This window comes from Manis javanica, chromosome 13 (genome assembly GCF_040802235.1).
Source record: "Manis javanica isolate MJ-LG chromosome 13, MJ_LKY, whole genome shotgun sequence".
Taxonomy (NCBI): Eukaryota; Metazoa; Chordata; class Mammalia; order Pholidota; family Manidae; genus Manis; species Manis javanica.
Window position 1 is genome coordinate 84,921,823 of NC_133168.1, and position 19,218 is coordinate 84,941,040.

At 43.3% G+C, this 19,218-nt stretch overlaps 1 protein-coding gene across 3 annotated transcripts in view; it reads right to left on the reverse strand.

Annotated features, from left to right (window-relative positions):
• The window catches only part of NUP133 (nucleoporin 133), a 59,032-nt gene that overhangs the window by 28,919 nt on the left and 10,895 nt on the right, over positions 1–19,218 (reverse strand). For 2 of the 3 annotated variants that reach the window (XM_073219969.1, XM_073219971.1), the window contains exons 8-14: positions 18,864–18,934; positions 15,635–15,782; positions 12,308–12,455; positions 11,216–11,373; positions 9,756–9,847; positions 5,035–5,198; positions 4,037–4,134 (exon numbers count right to left, since the gene is read on the reverse strand). In XM_073219969.1, the coding sequence (XP_073076070.1) occupies positions 4,037–4,134; positions 5,035–5,198; positions 9,756–9,847; positions 11,216–11,373; positions 12,308–12,455; positions 15,635–15,782; positions 18,864–18,934 (879 nt within the window). The remainder of the gene's footprint in view (positions 1–4,036; positions 4,135–5,034; positions 5,199–9,755; positions 9,848–11,215; positions 11,374–12,307; positions 12,456–15,634; positions 15,783–18,863; positions 18,935–19,218) is intronic. The other variant, XM_073219970.1, reaches the window with a different exon arrangement.

Consider the following 19,218-nt stretch of genomic DNA (forward strand, 5'->3'; position numbering starts at 1 on the left):
AATCCAATTAAAAAATGGGTAGAGCTGCTGAATAGACAGTTCTCCAAAGAAGAAATTCAGATGGCCAGCAGACACATGAAAAGATGCTCCACATCGCCTGTCATTAGAGAAATGCAAATTGAAACCACAATGAGATATCACCTCACACCAGTAAGGATCGCCACCATCCAGAAGACAAACAAGAACACATGTTGGTGAGATTGTGAAGAAAGGGAAACCCTCCTTCACTGCTGGTGGGAATGTAAATTAGTTCAACCATTGTGGAAAGTAGTATGGAGGTTCCTCAAAATGCTTAAAATAGAAATACCATTTGACCCAGGAATTCCACTTCTAGGAATTTACCCTAAGAATGCAGCAACCCAGTTTGAAAAAGACAGATGCACCCCTATGTTTGTCACAGCACTATTTACAATAGCCAAGAAATGGAAGCAATCTACGTATCCATCAGTAGGTGAATGGATAAAGATGTGGTACATATACACAAGGGAATATTATTCAGCCATAAGAAGAAAACAAATCTTACCATTTGCAACAACATGGATGGAGCTAGAAGGTATTATGCTCAGTGAAATAAGCCAGGCGGAGAAAGACAAGTACTAAATGATTTCACTCACATGTGGAGTATAAGAGCAAAGAAAAACTGAAGGAACAAAACAGCAGCAGAATCACAGAACCCACGAATGGACTAACAGTTACCAAAGGGAAAGGGACTGGGGAGGATGGGTTGGAAGGGAGGAATAAGGGCTAGGAAAACAAAGGGGGCATTACAATTAGCATGTATAATGTAGGGGGGGGTACAAGGCGGGCTCAACAACACAGAGAAGACAAGTAGTGATTTTACAACATCTTACTACGCTGATGGACAGTGACTGTGAAGGAGTACCTGGCGGGGACTTGGTGAAGGGGTGAGCCTAGTAAACATAATGTTCTTCATGTAATTGTAGCTTAATGATACCAAAATAAAAAAATTAAAAAAAGGAAAGCAATCATCTAATTCCTCAGAGAATCCCTCCTGCCATGAATAATGAACGCACATTAGAAAATGTAATCGTTTTTTGCCTCTCAGTAAAAGCCGAGAGGCAAAAGCCCCCTGCCCTCTCTTCCCCCAGTGCCGCTGCGGTTGGGTCTTCTCCATATCTGTATATGCTTTTATAGTACTTATGTGCTAGAAGATAACCTTTTTTAAAACACAAAGAAGTCGTACTGCATGTACTGGCCTGCAACTTGTTTTGACAGCATCTTATTTTTTCACAACACATTTAGATGTTCCCCATTGTTCTTAATAACCACAGAATATTCCACTGAATCAGCCTGTCCTGACTCATTCGGCCTGTTCCTGTGGTTATTCTAAAGTAAGAGTTAGTCTTTACTGATGGGACTTCACTTCCTGGTTCCTATGCAAGTCTGTAGGTGTAGCTGTGATGTGAGGGCATCCTGACCGCCCGCCCGTAGGGGTAGCTGTGATGTGAGGGCATCCTGACCGCCCGCCCGTAGGGGTAGCTGTGATGTGAGGGCATCCTGACCGCCCACCTGCAGGAGTAGCTGTGATTTGAGGGCATCCTGACCTCCCACCTGTAGGGGTAGCTGTGATGTGAGGGCATCCTGACTGCCCACCTGTAGGAGTAGCTGTGATTTGAGGGCATCCTGACCGCCCGCCCGTAGGGGTAGCTGTGATGTGAGGGCATCCTGACCGCCCACCTGTAGGAGTAGCTGTGATTTGAGGGCATCCTGACCTCCCACCTGTAGGGGTAGCTGTGATGTGAGGGCATCCTGACCGCCCACCTGTAGGGGTAACTGTGATGTGAGGGCATCCTGACCGCCCGCCCGCAGGGGTAGCTGTGATGTGAGGGCATCCTGACCGCCCGCCCACACTTGCCTCGGTGCGGCAGCCCCACCAGTGAGGCGGCAACTACGGACTAACATCCCTCCGGCCACACAATGCGGAGGGCCGCACCACACCCGCCCCCTGCCTCTCCATACGCGTCATTCCCTCAGCCCCCTGCCTTGCTGCTTCCCCCCGTGTGCTGTGCCCACGGTCAGGGACCACAGCTCGCTCTGGCTGCCCTCTCCTAATGACTCACCTGGTAACTTCCTGGCAGACTGAATATGGCTCACGGCTCATGAGCAGTAGCCACACAGGCTGCCCTTGACCCCAAAGAGGAGAGGCAGAGACCCAGCTCTCTGCACCGACAGCACTTCATCCCCTTCGGAACGAAACCACCGCCTGCCGGCACTGAGTTTGGCTTCAGGAGGAGAGCCTTATATTCAGAATTATTTCCTTTACATACAAGTATCTAGTTACACATTTCTCCTGACCATGAATGTAAATTCCTCAGTGAAATAAGCTTTAAATATTAAAGGAAAATACACAGGTACAGCCAGAACGGGGCTTTCAGATCTGGCTAGAGAGGACCTCGCAACGGATGCTGCTCCCACCAGCTGCGTGACTCCACAAGGGTCCTGGGGGCCCCTGACTCCCGGCTCTTGCCTCTGGGGCCACGGCCCCGCCAGCCCAGGACTGTGGCCCCTCTGCAGGGCGACTCCACCACCCTTCTGTCAGGGGTAGGGGCAGGTGCTCAGCCCCGTCACCCAGGCTGGCCCTGTGACAGGCTTTAACCAGTGTCACTTTGGTGGGAGTGACAGGACTCACTTTGGTGGGAGTGACAGTGACACTCATCCAAGGTGAGACCTTCATAAGCCTACAGCTTCTACGTCCATGCTCTTGCAGTGCTGCCCTGGGGCGCGTCAAAAGGAGGAGCAGAGACTAACTGGAGGAGAACCCCGCCGCCCCAGCAGACCGCCGGCGCCGCCTGCCCACCGGGGAGAGGAGCCCAGGGACCGTCCAGCTCGGCCCTCCCTAAATGCAAATGACCCACAATATTGTTTTAATCCACCACATTTCAGGTGGTTTGTTATCTATTGATAGTTAACTGATATACCTGATTGATTAAAGAATTACATAAGGAGAAAATGGTTTTTTCCCTCATTGATCTGTACCCACATAAAACACTAAAAAAAGAGAAGACCTAATAAATTATTGGAATTCTCTTGCCAAGAAAGTAGGAGTAGGTGGCAACTAAACCATGCATTGAAAAGGAAGCAGAATGTGGCATTAGGAACAATCAAGAGGTTCTGGAATCGCCTAGAATTGAACTGCCCAATAAGGTAACCACTATCCATCAAAGTGGTGGTTTAAATTTAACTAGAATTCAATTTAAAAACAATTTAGTTCCTTGATTGCACCAGCCACATTTTAAGTGCTCAGCAGTCACATGGGACGTTGCAGCTACTGTCCTAGAGAGCACAGATCTAGAACATTCCCATCACCATGCGCAGTTCTGTTAGGCAGCACTGACTAAAATCTCTTCAACATGAAGGCATTTATGATTTTGGGGGAAAAAATCAACAGAAACATGTTTAAATTCATCCACCTGGGTATATAATACGGCTTGGGGCCACTGCTGGAGACAAGGAGGCATGGAGGGGTGGTTTTGTGTAACAGTTCTGTCCAGCAGCAAAAACATTTTCTAATTTTAGGTTCTATATAAATGGGGATATGTCTTTTAGAAAAAGAATACTTTAAATGAGGATTCCATTCTACTGGCATTTCAAAATTAAAAATCCTATATAAAAATTTGCCATGCCTTACTTTTCTTCACTATCTTCCTAATAATTTGAAATCATCTCATGAAAATCTAAGTTCTACATAAAAAGCACACAGGCAGTAAAAATGAGAAGCAGCATGTCACAGGACATTACAGGAGCTGAAACAAGGTTTTCCGCAGAAGTACACTACTATTTCTTCTGCTTATCTTATTTTTAATGCAGCTTTTATACTTGGAATAACAGGCCTCCACGCAGCCCTGGAATTATTTACTTTTAAGTCAGCAAAGAAAATGGAAAATACTAGTCAGGTCTCTCTATTCCTTAACAAAACACCTCAGAATGAGAAGCGTTTACCCTGGAGGGCTGCAGAGAAAGGCAGGGCAAAGGCAGGCGGCCCGGCCACCCCGCTCGGCATCACCGGCGTGCTTACTTGGTGAATGAAGTCCATGAGGAAAGAGTGGGCTTTCATCTTGTCTTCGAGCTGGTGAAGAATGATCAGTGATGTGTTGCTAAACCCAGGAGCTTCTGCTGAAACACAGTAACAAGGCTTACATGCGTAATATACTAGCTTTACAATAATTACTGTTACTAAAATAAAAAGTTAAAAATCTATACAAAAGTCAAGTACCAACCTTTCAATGCAATTATTTGTTAACACTACTCAAGAGTTAAAAAAATCTGGAGGACAATTTGGGGGGTTTGATACAATTCATACTGTATTTACCCAGAATACAAAATACATTATTAATTTAATCACTTATATCACTCTAAGCTTGAAAGCTCAAAAAAAACAGTTAAAAAAAGTAGGAAACCACTTCCTAACTGTGTAATGAGGCTTAACAAACCTGGAAGTAGAAAATCAGGAAGAGAAATGGACATTTGAGACAGTTTCTGGCGTTGGGAGCCCCACAGTATATGCCTGAAGTTGCAATGGAAGTGTAAGAGGGACAGTCACTGGGGCAGGTGGGGAAGCATCAGGCAGAAAGATCTGATATGCCCACTCCTACACGTCAGAGGAAGCTTACTGCCACTCTCAGAGAAATGTATAATTTCTATTAGCCAAATACAGTGGTTATGCCAAAACTGTCATTCAACTTGGGGGCTAGTAAGTGCCAAGTGCCTACCTATGCCACCAATTTCCTTTTAAAAATGAAATGCTGAGATTTTATTTAATTAGTAGGGCTAATTAATATGCTTCAAACAGAAGTAGGATTTTCTCCAATGTTCCTTCAGTTTTCATTCTAATATGCAGATCTGTTCTGAGCCCTCTTCAAAATCTACTATAAGGCAAGTTAGAAACCTTTTAAAAGATGGATATTATATTGCTTCAGAAACTGAAAAATATGCTTTGAGATGCCTTAATAAAGGAACCAGAACATTATTCTCAAAGCATATCATTCCACAATATTAAAATTAGAATGTTCTTACCCTCAGGGACAGACTCGGCCCATCGTGGATCAGAAGCTGGGTAGTCATCTATCAGGTCCACGCTGATTTGGGTAACTGCTCTGTCTAGTTCACAATCGGAATCCAAGCCAGAGCAAGAGGAAAACAGCTCATCCACCATCATTTGAGCATGACCTAAATCTTTTCTGAAATAACATTGGAAGACAAAAGTATTAAAGGAGGCAAAACCTTTTCAAAACTCATCATGAAAAAGTTAACCACGAAATTAAAGTCCTATATGTAAGCCCACAGTTACTTACTTTCAATGACATTTACTTGAAAGGGAGAAAACTAGCATGCATCAATTAATTCAACAGATACATGCTGAGTACTTACAATATGCTAGGCCCTGAGGGCAGAATGACAAATAAGACACTAAACAGCAGTGCAGGACTTCACAAAGTAGACAGTGCCATGAGGAGTCAGACAATTAAACAAGCAGCTCCAAGTGCAGTAAGGCAGGGAAAGAACAGTACTACAGAGCGTGGAGGGGGAAAACCCAAGCTACCCATGGGGCAGAGAAACTTCCTGGGGGAGAGGTGGCTAAGCAGAGGCCTGTCGGCTAAGAAGCAGGTGCAGGAGGCTGGGGTGAATGTACAGAGGGGCCTGTATCGCAGGAGAGAACTGAAGCCCTGGGCGTGGAGGATGGCATCCCGAGGGAAGAAGTGGGGGAGACAGCTCCTGGGGCAGGCCTCTTAGAACCACTGCCCATTAAAGGAAAAAGTACAGAAAGTCTCATAAACCATGTGATGGAGCTTGAGCTTAGCCCGAAGGACAGTGGAAAGGCACTGAGAAGGAAGCACCATGATCTGCTCTACTTCTCCAAAAGATCATCCTACCAGTGAGATGGAAATGGGGGGTCAGACAGGAGGGAGAAAGCTCCAGTTAGGAAGACACGGCAGAACCACAGTTGTCTCCACTAGCTGTGGCTGCAGAGGAGGATGGAGACAAGGAGACAGGCTTGAGAAAGAAAGCTACATGAGGGGAATGCTGGCATCTGCCTGGGGCCCATGCATATTTTGCTCTGAACACCTGAATGGATGACGGTAGGGCTTGTCCCTGGAACAGGGGGTAGAAAAGAAAGAACAAGCTTCAGAGAAGACCAGCGTGGTTTGGGATGATGCTGAGACCACAGTGCATGTGGAATACACACCTGCTCTCGAACGTTCTGCGTTTGAACACCACGGGCCGAGCATAGCAATGTGTGTCTTCAGCAAATGAAGCCAAGGAAGGAGAAAACATTATACAGGGAGTAGAAGGAGAAGAACACAGCGGACGAGAGTAAACGTAGACCACTTTCAGGCGGTCCTGCTATAACAGAGACATGCGAAACGAGTGGTCGCTCAAAGGGGGATACAAAGGCAGGACTGGCTGTTCTGAAATGGCTCACACGGCTCATGAGAAGTAGACAGCACAAGAAAGGTTAAAGGTACAGAAGAGGAACAACTGAATGAGCAGGTCTCAATGAAAGCAGGAAATAACAGCTTTCCAGATAAATACAAAGAGATTAGCCTTCGGAAGAACCCCTCTTCCTACTCCAGAGGAAGGGAGAGAGGAAAGGCGGTTTGGACGCAGGTCTGTAAAAACTCTGTCCGGGGAGTTCTCCCATGTGAAGTAGGGGCAGAGTCAGCTGCTAAGTCTGGGCAACGAGGTGAGGAAATGGAAAGGCGGAGATCGGAGAGACCCTGAAAGGGTGTCCTGGTGCATCAGGAGACAGAGCTGCCTGGTGAAACACAGGAAAACTGCCCAGAAGTGGTAAAGGCCAGACTGAAGCAGGACACCTGGTAACAATACAGGTTATGGGAATATGACAAAGTTGGCTATGACAAGATCAGTAATTATTTTAATCAACAGAATAAGTTTCTTTCAACTCTCATGAACAAAAGATCTCATATTCATGTTAAGTAAAATGTAAACCAAATAATACAAAAACTAATTCCAAAGAAATTACACCATGAATGTAGTAATATTACCTGAGCAAAAAACTAAACAAATAACACTTAGAGTGCAATCTACCAATTTTGACCCCCAGGGAGCCTCTGGCACTATTTGAAGATAATTCTGGTTGTCATACCATGGGGAGAAGGATGCTACTAGAGTCAGGTGTGAAGAGGCCAGGGATGCTACTTAACACTAACTGGTTCCTGGGACAGCCCCACGACAGAAAATAACAAAAAATTATCTGGTCTCAAATGTCAACAGAGGGGAGGCTAAGAAATCCTGCTTTAACAGTACCGCGATTTCGTTTGTGAAGAGTGATTCTCTAAGACCGTCAGCAGACAGCACCCCAGAAATGATTACTCGTTAACCACCCAGGACTTCACCACGTTACACAGGATGTCAACAGCTCAGCTGTGTCAGGGGCCCAGTGACCCTGTGCCTAAGGTCACTACACTCTCAGGACTTAAGGTCAGGGTGCTTTTTATGCTTAATAATCTTCCTCTGTAAAACACTTAGAAATGACGACCCTGAGTTGAATAATGTCCTCCCCAAATCCACGTGCACCCTGAACCTTGTCATGTGACCTTATTTGGAAATAAGGTTTTTGCAGACAGGATCAGTTATGATGAGGTCAGAGTGGATTAGAGCAGGTCCTAGATCTAATGACTGGTATCATTATTAGAAGGACAGGTGAAGACAGAAATTCAGGGAAGAAGGCCAATGACAATGGAAGAAACTGGAGTGACGTGTCTACAAGCTAAGGAAGGCCAATGATCACCAGCAACCACCAGGAGCTGGGAGAGAGGCAAGCAGAGGGTCTTCCTTTGTCTCAGACATGAATTCTGCCTATCATGCGTGCTGGCATCTTCCTTGAAAGGTTTAGTAAATTCTTATTTGAATAAACACTCAGGACAACTGTGATTCAGCTCTTGCTGTGTCCCTGACTGGCTGTGTGAAGCTTTGGACAGGTTGTTCATCACCTCTGCAACTGTTTCTTCCTTCGTGGAGTGTTGGGTGGGGTGGCAGCTGGAGTGCGTGATGGATGTCAGCTGCATCAGATCCTGGTTCTGAGGAACTGGAGCTGACCACTGTGTCCCCCAGTCCCCAGCTCACGAACTGTGACCCCGAGTCGTGTCTTCAGAGGGAGTGCAGCCCTGATGGCCGACACAGCTGACTCTGGGCTTCTGACCTCGAGGACTGTGACGTAGTAAATTTCTATTGTGTTAAGCCACCCAGTTTGGGGTAAATTGCTAGAGTATATATACACAGGAAACTAATCAAATGACTGTGGCGAAGTGCTCTATTACCACTTAAATTTTGAGATGTCATAAATCTGACAGAATTATTAATTAGAGGATAAACTTGTGCAAGATAAAACTATAGCAATTTAATCCAAACCTTGGCAATAAGACTGAACACCATGCCCAACAAACGAGATTAAAGGAATAATATTAAAAGCAGAACCAAAAAGCTTGTCTCACGGTGCCCTCTGCTGGACAGGACACTAAGCTCAGAAGGTCATTCTGATGGCACGGAACTTCAAACCTGTAACACACCGTAGAGTCTATTACCCCTTCCATGAGAGTGAGCCACTATGCATCAGACACCACTCTATGCACGCGATTATAGGTCATGCGGTGAGAACTGGGGAAACAGAAGTAGTCAGCTCTAGTTCCTCCAAACAAGGATCTAGATACAACTAATGATCCGTCACGCACTCCAGCTGCCACCCCACCCGACACTGCACAAAGGAAGAAACAGGGTTGCAGAAGCGATGAGCAAACTGTCCAAAGCCTCACACAGCCAGTTAGGGACACGGCAGGAGCTGGATCACAACTGTCCTGTTTACTCAAATAAGAATTTACTACACCTTTTAAGGAAGACACCAGGACACATGACAGGCAGGATTCATGTCTAGGACAAACTGAAGCGACTGGATTCACCTTAAAACCAAGAATATGAGGTCAGCAAGTGTGACAGACCAAATCATTCCACCTCCCCCCACTGCACACTCCCTAGGAGCACCTGCCCCCTGGGTGCTTCCCTCCGAGGCTTGCTCAGGCCAGTGTGGGGTCAGCAGGTGGGGCCCGGCAGAGACGGGGAGAGTGCCTGTGCCCCGAGGCACACTCTCCTTCCATTCGTGGGGCCCCGAGACAGGTGAGCCGGGCCAGGACAGCCTGCTCAGGCATGAGGGGCCATGTGGAGCCAGCAGAGCCAAGCGGCCAGCACCCCTGGGATGTGCGCGGGCCTAGCTGGGGCCACTGACAGTGAGTGAGTCCCGACAGGCCAGCAACACAGCCACCTGAGCCTGACCCCACACGCCTGGACTGTGGAATCATGAACTACTTTAAATAAGCCACTAAATTCTGTGGTGATTTTCTACAGAGCAAAACCCAGTAAATAGGCCAAGTCCAAATTTTTTACAACACTGATAAAACTTTGTATTTATTTATGCATTCAGCTTAATATCATACTTAAAAGACACCTGTGGCCTGTCCTCGTGGTCCCCATTTTTACCAGTACATCGCTTCCCACTAACTGTGCCGGGTGAGCCGCACTGTGCCCCCGGCCTCACTGGAGCCCCGCCTCCAGAGGCCGCCAGGCCCCAGCGACAGCCCGCCAAGCACTCAGCTCAGAAACAGGTTTCTCCCTCGGAGGTGTCACTCTGCCAACTGGCTCCCCACCGGTCAACAAATAAGTAGCGTATCAATAAAATGTGTCCTCAGAATAAAATAAACCATGATTTTAAAATCTTATTATACCTGCAGTATTGCAGAAAAGCAGCTTTTAGCAATTTGGTTTTATCTTCCTGGGCTATGGTTTCATTCTTTGTAGAGGTCTCAAGAACCATATTCTGTAAAATAACAAGCCATAATTTAGAGCTGAGTATCTCTAATCAGACTATTCTTAACTATCAGATTAGAAACTGGGCCTGTGGCAGCAACGCCACGACACACGAGCTATGCCAGTGGGTCATATACTTAAGGTACTTAGAAATGATAAGAATCCCCAAATGATCAAGGTGTTATAGAAAAGGTGTGTGTAATTCAGGGATTATATTGTGAGTAAAATTACTTGGGATTTCATCATAACCAATGCCACCTTCTACAGATGCACTCTCACACAGCTCATTTTACTAAGCATGATGGTTGATTTCTAGTTTAAACAAGGACTTAGAAAATTTTTAAAAACATGATAGCTTCAGCACACACAGCAGTATTACAAAAACCACAATTACAAAATAATGGAAGTTAGAAAATTGTGACTTTCTCTTGAAACTGTACCAATCATTTTTATTTTTGAATTACAGAAATGGTCTATGTATTTCACACACTATTCAAATGGAGATTGCCCCGAAAAGCATTAATTATTATCAGTCTCCTGTAAAAGAATAAAAATCCCATGGCTCAGGGTATTTGGGTTTCAAGACGACAGGAAACAACACTGATGGTTTGTACCTCGCTCTCCCTCTCAAAAATCATCCCAGAGTCACAAGACAAAAAGAAACAGAACCACCCAAATGCCTGTGATTCCAACTGTAACACACGAGGATGGAAACCAGAAGAAGGGGCAGCCAAGGACAGAGCAGAGCAGAGACAGGCAGAGCCCTCGTGTGTGTGCGGGGACAGGTCTGGGTGTGAGGACGGTGACAGCGCTGTTTCAACATGACAGTGGACGCAGAGTTTCTAGAGATCTGACCCTGGAGAAACTATACGGAAAGGCATTTATAGAGCTGCTGCGGGGGTGTGAAGATAAGCCAGATAACAAAGAAAAGGAGCAAATATAAAATTAGTCCATATGCACTCCAAGAGTCACACAAGCTATATAATACAGGAAATACAGTCGGTACATTACTTGACTCAGTGAGCCATAAACAAAATCAACATTGTCATTTTAATGGAAAAAAATTTGTATTGGAATGAGCAAGGCAGAGGAAAGAGTGTAAGTTACCTTAAAGCCTCATCTTCCACAAGAGGAAATCAGTATGTCTGAAACTGGTGAATTAGGAGACAGCAATATATGCATATTACTGAAAATATGAGGAAAACACCACGAGAAACAGCTGAAAGACTTAAAAAGTAGTTGCTTCTAGAAAGGCCAAAGGGGATGAGGATGATAACAGAACTAATGCTTTCATCACAACTCTTTTAAAACTGACTTTTTAAAACATCTGTGGAAAATACTCTGCTACAAATTTAAAAATCTTATGGAACCATATTACCTCATTGCTTGGGCCAGCAACTGAAGATGCTAGGGAATCTTCAAGATCTTCTGCTAATATGGACACATTTTCCCTTGAAGTAATGGACACCAATCCACTGTTTCTAGAAAAAAGGATAGGAATGCCGCCACAGGAACCAGCTCCTAAAATACTATCTCCTAAAAGAAAAATACACAAACGTAAAAAGCAAATGCTTTCTAACAAAAAACCATTTTCTAAAATCTACTACTGTAAGAAGAAAACCATTTTGATATACTAAGAACTTTCTTTTCCGTTAAAAATATCACTACTTTAAACTTAGCTTTTTAACCCCAGATCAACTGTCCAGAACCTGTCGCTATCTGAAACCGCAGACTCTATGTCCTTTAGCTTTAGGATGATAAAAACTAGTCTTGCAAGAGAACAGTGAGTATGCTAGCCAAAAAAGAAAAGTATTCATTCTGCACAACTCAAGAGTAACAGCTTTTTCAATCTGACAGAGTCCTCTTGCCCAATTTGACCTTTACTTCCTGAGTGAGCCGACACAAGGGCAAAGTCCAGGCCCTCAGCGGCCTGACACCCGCCCACCCACAGGCAAGCGTCTGGTGCTGGGATGGGGGTAGCTTCACCCTGCTGCCCCCAGGACTTTGGCCTCTGCCCAATCCCTTCAGAAGGATATCCTGATTATCTGCTTGGCTTTTTATCACTCCTGGCCGGCTCCCCAGACCCCATGCCCCCATCCCAAGGCCCTTACATGAGTCCAGCACTGGATTTTTCTTACTCAGGGACCTGGACAAACTTATCTGAAGAACATTTAAGCAAGTCATTCTTACTTACTAGGAATTAGCAATTACTTCTCCAAGCATTAGTTCTTTCCTCCTTGGCCTCTTCTGGGGAAAATGTTACTATTTTTTCCCAGAAATATAATAATTTGGGATTTACTGCCCTTTGTTTTTTCAGTAGGGTTATGACTTCAGCTACTGCAGGTATGGAAATGAATGTCTCAGGAATGCTTGGAGGGATCATGCTTGAAGCAATATTTATGAAAAGAACAAAATGGCTCAGAATGACTCACGAGCTCACTAGTCATGCTTTCTAAAACTGTTACTGTACCTTGTGCATTAAAGACGATTTTCTCCTGAGGAAGAGAAAACTTCCCAGTCCCTGTGGAGCACACACAGACAGCACTCTCAGTATACAGATACGCAGTCTGGTTGGAAAAGTTTGGGACCATCAACCGACACATAATCAAGTCTTCAGACTGAAAATCAAATTAAAATTTACATTTAATGAGAATTAAAACAAACACGCTTATTTGTATGATTATATAATTCACATTTTTGTACAATGATATCTTACAAAAATGATAATATAATTCAGACTGTCCTTGTGAGAACCTAACCACTACCCATGAGATGATTTACAAAATATGACAGAGTAAGTTTATAAACATCAATTAAAGAAATCATCTGTTTAGTTGCAAATAATTAGCAAATTTCCAAAACATCTCCATGATGTAAGATTTTAACTAGAAGCCTATAAAAAATGTGAGAAAGAAAAGGATTAAAATTCATTTTATTATTTATTTTGGAATTAGCAAATAACTTTATAAATGATACCTGATAAATGTTTTAGATCTTACTTCACTGTCAAGATATCAAGCACAAGAAAATTGAGGTAATTTGTTCATATATAAAATCAGAAGCAGAAGGAAAACAATTCCATTCACAATTGCATCAACAAGAATAAAATACCTAAGAATAAACCTAACCAAGGAGGTGAAAGACCTATACCCTGAAAACTACAAGACACTCATGAAAGAAGTTAAAGAAGATGCCAATAAATGGAAATACATCCCGTGCTCATGGATAGGAAGAATTAACATTGTCACACTGTCCATCTTGCCTCAAGCAACCTACAGAGTCAATGCAATACCTATCAAAATACTAACAGCATTCTTCAATGAACTAGAACAAATAGTTCTAAAATTCAAATGGAACCACAAAAGATCCCGAAGAACCAAAGCAATCCTGAGAAGGAAGAATAAAGCAGGGGGGATTATACTCCCCAACTTCAAGATCTACTACAAAGCCACAGTAACCAAGACAATTTGGTACTGGCACAAGAACAGACCCACAGACCAGTGGAACAGACTAGAGAGCCCAGATATAAACCCAAGCATATGTGGTCAATTAATATACAATAAAGGAGCCATGGATACACAATGGAGAAATGACAGCCTCTTCAACAGCTGCTGTTGGAAAAACCAGACAGCTACATGCAAGAGAATGAAAAGTGGATCACTGTCTAACCCCATACACAAAAGTAAACTTGAAATGGATCAAAGACCTGAATGCAAGTCATGAAACCATAAAACTCTTGGAAGAAAACATAGGTGAAAATCTCTTGAATATAAATATATAAGCAACTTTTTCCTGAATGCATCTCCTCGGACAAGGGAAACAAAAGCAAAAATGAACATGTGGGACTACATCAAACTAAAAAGCTTCTGTACAGCAAAGGACACCATTAGTAAAACAAAAAGGCATCCTATAGTATGGGAGAATATATTTATACAGGACATATCCGATAAGATGTTAACACCCAAATATATAAAAAACTCATACACCTCAACACCCAAAAAGCAAATAACCCAATTAAAAAATGGGCAGAGGATCTGAAAAGAAACTTCTCCAAAGAAGAAAATCAGATGTCCAACAGGCATATGAAAAGATGCTCCACATCACTAATCATCAGAGAAATGCAAATTAAAACCACAATGAGATATCACCTCACACCAGTTAGGATGGCCAACATCCAAAATACTAGGAACAACAAATCTGGTGAGGATGCAGAGAAAGGGGAACCCTCCTACACTGCTGGTGGGAATGTACATTATTTAGTTCAACCAATGTGAAAATAATATGGAGGTTCCTCTATAAACTAAAATAGAAGTACCATTTGACCCAGGAATTCCAATCCTAGGAATTTACCCAAAGCAAACAAGATCCCAGATTCAAAAAGACATACGCACCCCTATGTTTATCACAGCACTATTTACAATTGCCAAGATATGTAAGCCAACATCTACTAAGTGTCCATCAGCAGATGAATGTATAAAGAAGATGCGGTACATATACACCATGAAATGCTTTTCATCAATAAAAAGAAAACAAATCCTACCATTTGTAACAACATGGATGGACCTAGAGGGTATTATGCTCAGTGAAATAAGCCAGGCAGAGAAAGACAAGCACCAAATGATTTCACTCATCTGCAGAGTATAAGAACAAAGCAAAAACTGAAGAAACAAAACAGTAGCACAATCACAGAACCCAAGAAGAGACTAGCGGTTACCAAAGGGAAAGGGGATGCGAAGGTGCGGTGAGGAGGGCAGCAGAAGTGGATTAAAGGGCATTACCATTAGCACACATAATGTGGGGGTGGTACGGGGAAGTAGGTATTGCACAGAGAAGACAAGTAGTGACTCTACAGCATCTCACTATGCTGAAGGACAGTGACTGCAATGCGGTACGAGGGGGACTTGATATAATATGCGTAAATGTAGTAACCACAATGTTGCTCATGTGAAACCTTCATAAGATTGCAGAAATAGATAAAAGACGTAACTAAATGATAAAATTAGCAAATGCTAAAACGACATACTGTTTGTTATTAAAGAAATAATTTCACAAACAAAACATTACAAATGGTATCCCATGATTCTTTTATTCTCAAATTGTTTTCTTTATACCCATTTGCATTGTCTGATAAATTTTAACACTTAACATGTTTTTCTTGAATAACATCACATTAGGTTTATTCTATTTGAAATAAAAGAACAAATTAAAAGATTTCAGCCTTCAGTTACACAAGTCTTGTTGAGAATAAGGGTTTAACAAATTTAGGTATTACTCAAGGTTAAATGAAATGAATTTACGGCTGTTAATGCTTTTCCTCACGGAATATCACAGATATTAAACAATATATTTATTATTATTTACTATGTTTACTATTTAGAAGTTTAAAATTAGAGATCATTTTGATTGTTTATATGAACTTTGATGAGTATATGATGCTGTTGCCTACAAATATCTTACTTTGAGCAAAAAAGGGGAATTTTCTGCATTATACCAGGCTCACACCAAACCCAGTCCTTTTCTCAGGTTGTTTCTCCCTTAGTCTCCACTGTAAATTTCATCATCAACATTGTATTTCTACTCAATACTATAGAAATGACAATCCCTTCATGGAGCTAGAGCAGTAGAAACAAACTGCTTGCTGCCAGGTGGCAAATAAAATGCAATGCCTAAAAACTAGCTATTTAGAAATATTTCCAAGCCCTGCAGATAAATCTCTTAAAGAACTTGGCCCTGCAATGGTTAGGGAAAAATCGGTTACATTACTGTCACTTTGTGATTTAACTTCCAGAAATCTTACCTGAAAAGGTGGATTATATTGAGTGACTTCTACAGTTACTGCATCTGACATTTGATAGCCGTTATCTTCTAATGTTATCAGGGAATAATAGACGAGGCACGGACTATCTGCCAGGTGCCACGCTGCTGCCAGAATCAGGAGTCCGTCGCTAATCAATGGAAAAGAAAGATCTATAGCCTCTTTGGAAAACAGCCTGGAAGGTTTGTATACAGTTAAACAAACACTTACCATATGACCTAGCAATCTCACTCCTAGATATTTACCCAAGAGACATAAAAACACGTTCACAAAAAAACCTGTATGCAAATGTTTACAGTGGCTTCACTGCTGAGCACCAGAAACTGAAAACAGCCCAATACCCTTCAGCTGCTGGACGAACAGACCCTGGTATGGCTATTTAATGGACGACTCTCAGCAGCAGCAGGACACACTAATGAATGACTATCAAATATGTCATGCTAAGTGAAAGAACCTGGACTCAAAAGACACATATGATTTATACTACATGATCCCACGTCTGTAAAGGCATTCTGTAAAGGTAAAACCACAGGGACAGAAAATACATCAGTGATTGCCAGGGCCTGGAAGTGGAAGGAAGGGCTCATTACATACAGGCAGGAGGGAACTTTTGGGACTGTTCTGCATCTTGACTGTGGTTAAGGTTAAATGCACTAATCTGTCAAAAAGAGTAAATGCTACTGCATGTAGACTATAGCTCAATAAACCCAACTTGATAAAAAAAAAATCAGCAAATCATCAAATGCAGGGATTGGCAAAGTGCAGGCCTCAGGCCAAAGCGTGCCGGGCACATGTCTGTACGTGAAGCCTTGCCGGAGTGCAGCCCCACCTGCTCCTTCTGCACCGTCTGTGGACGGACCGCCCAGCCCCAGAGCTGTTCTGGGCCCTGCCTAGAGAAGGCCGCCCACCCAGTTATAATGGGTTCTTCAAACCTTTCTTTTGTCCAAAGAAACACGTTTTTAATTTTAATCATTGGTTATAGAAACTTCAAGCTGCTCTATTTGTGAGAACCTTTTTTTCCATCTTAATGCTAATTTGTTAAGTCTGTCAAAGTTGTTACCCCCAACAGAGAATTAAATGGTCTGTAATCTCAACCCTTCCAAAAGATTCAGTAACATCTATTAGCAACTTTCATTCAAGACTCAGAAATATTTAACAGGGCAGCAAGCACCCTCTACTGACAAGTAAAAATGAGAAACCAGCTAGTGATTTAATGACATGCACTCAAATCAAGCAGTCCTAACATGGCTCTCATTTTCCTTCTCCACTGTTCTCTTCCCCTAGCTTCCAACCCTCATCGTGTCCCCCTGGACTCCTGAAAGGAATTCACAGATATCAGCCCAAACTGTAATACACTGGCAGTGACCTAAATAGCTCACAGATGGCAGACGAGAACATTACACATGGAAGGAACGGAGTGAGGTCTCAGAGGACACGGTCTTGAGTGTCCTCTCCCTATCAAGTAGGGAAGTGTACTTGGTTACACCTACGGTAAGACTCTAAAGTTACTGTAGAGATTGCATCAACGTGATAGGCGGTGCCCGCTGAGTCTCGAAGACACAACCAATGGGGTTCTTTATGGAGTGGTGCTAGGATCAGTTTTATAAAAACAGTTTTATAAAAACATGTTTATAAAAAAAATCTTCATGTTTGAAAAAACAAAGCTATTTGAGGTAGTAAAGATGATAGGAAAAAACAAAGCTATTTGAGGTAGTAAAGATGATAGGAAAAAAATCACAATTTTGCATATCAGTAAAAAACCTGACTAATTTTTATGGCATATATACAAGGTAATTCATTTAAGACTTTAAAAATTGCAAACTGTACATCTTAAATGAAGCTTTCTGAGCTTTGTATCAGTAATAATCTAGTAAAAGAACTTATAAGCCTGTTCACTGAAAATATAAGCCCAGGTTGCAGCTGGGCCGAAATGGGCCCTCTGTCGGGAGGATCAGTGAGCACCGGGAAGACAAACACGGCCCTTGAACAAGAGAGACCCGTCTGCATGTCGGACACTCTTTACAGATCACTCGGAACAGAGGATATAAGACATGACCAGTTAATGTGGAGTGAGGGTGGGAAGGAAGGTCAAGACGGAGAATGCAGGCCGTGCCTCACAAACCCCCTAAGCTCCCTGCCCTCAGGACACAGCGAGGGTGGAGTCCTGGGCCTGCGCCCATAGAGGCCCCCAGCATGCTGCCCTCTGCCCCTTGCAGCCCACACCACCACTCGGGGAACTACACATGGGGAAAGGTCTGCATCTGATGTCCACGGAGGGCTGTGTCCCAGCAGAAGTTCTAAATTTCTTAAACTCTGGTAAAGATAAATGAAAACAGGTAAACTGTCTATTTAAACTGCTTATGGAAATCAAACATGTACTAATATTTTTTACCTCTTTGATAGTTTCCATAAGGTTTTCAGAAACTATAAAGAAGAATCCTACAGATAATCTCAATAGCCTGAGAGGTAAAATCACATACAACTACAATGCTGTCCAGGAAGGAGGCAGCCTGTCCTGCCTGAGCCCTCGAGGCCCAGGAGGACGGCCCTGGACTTCTGAGAGGCTGTGCTCTGAAGGACTGCAGCTCACATACTGGCCCTCACTAGGAATCTCCTCATAGAAGCTATGATACAAATGACTGAGTTCCATATGACCTTTGGTATTAAAGCTAAATAACAATGTGGGATAAATTAGCTTTATCAGACTAACCTGGGACCCTAAGCACTGCTAACAGCATTGTTGCTAAGAGGAAATTCACGGAGTCCAAACCGTGGCTGAGCTGTGATGTGTACTGCCAAGAGAAAACCTTACCCCTAAAAATACATTTACTGACATTCCTTCAGCAACAGGAAAGGCTGGAGAAAGGCGCCTGGCGTCTCCGCCGAGAGGGAAATGCTGACAGCACGGAGCACCCACAGCGGTGGAGGCACCTCTTAGCAGTGAGAAGAGAAGCTCCAGCCGTGGGAGCAGAAAAGATGAACCCCCAACCAGGCAGACAGCTACTGCGAGAACATACAGCTGAAGGATGAGAACTGCCTCCATTTCTCAGTCAACCGGCATCTCCAGGTAAGAGCACAACCCAGTCGGTAGCGCACGGCAGTCCGGTAAGATCGGCCGCAGAGCGCACAGCAAGGCCGCTCACCGTTCCAGGAGGAACATCAGTTTATTTTTCTGTCTGTATTCCCTACGACAAATCGCTCACTTACTTACCAGTTCTGCTTCAGATCCAAGTATCGAACGTTGACCCCTTCTTTAATCGCTTCATAGTCACTCTCAGATCCCTGTACAAAAATATCAGTGACATAAGCTCCTTGAGCACAGGAATCATTCCTTTCCCCCTGTGTTCCCAGAACTACCAAAGTGCCTCATTCACAGCAGCTCCTTTACTGAATGGATAATTGCCCATTTAGCAATTAAGTAAATCAGTGAGTTCTAATATTTCTAGAAACTGAATATCCCATTTCCACTTATCTGATAATTAAAACTGTATGTGTGGTGCACTGAAGGTGTTCTACTAAATGAAACTAAGGGTACTAGCATTCTTCAATAACCCTAAGTATAAATC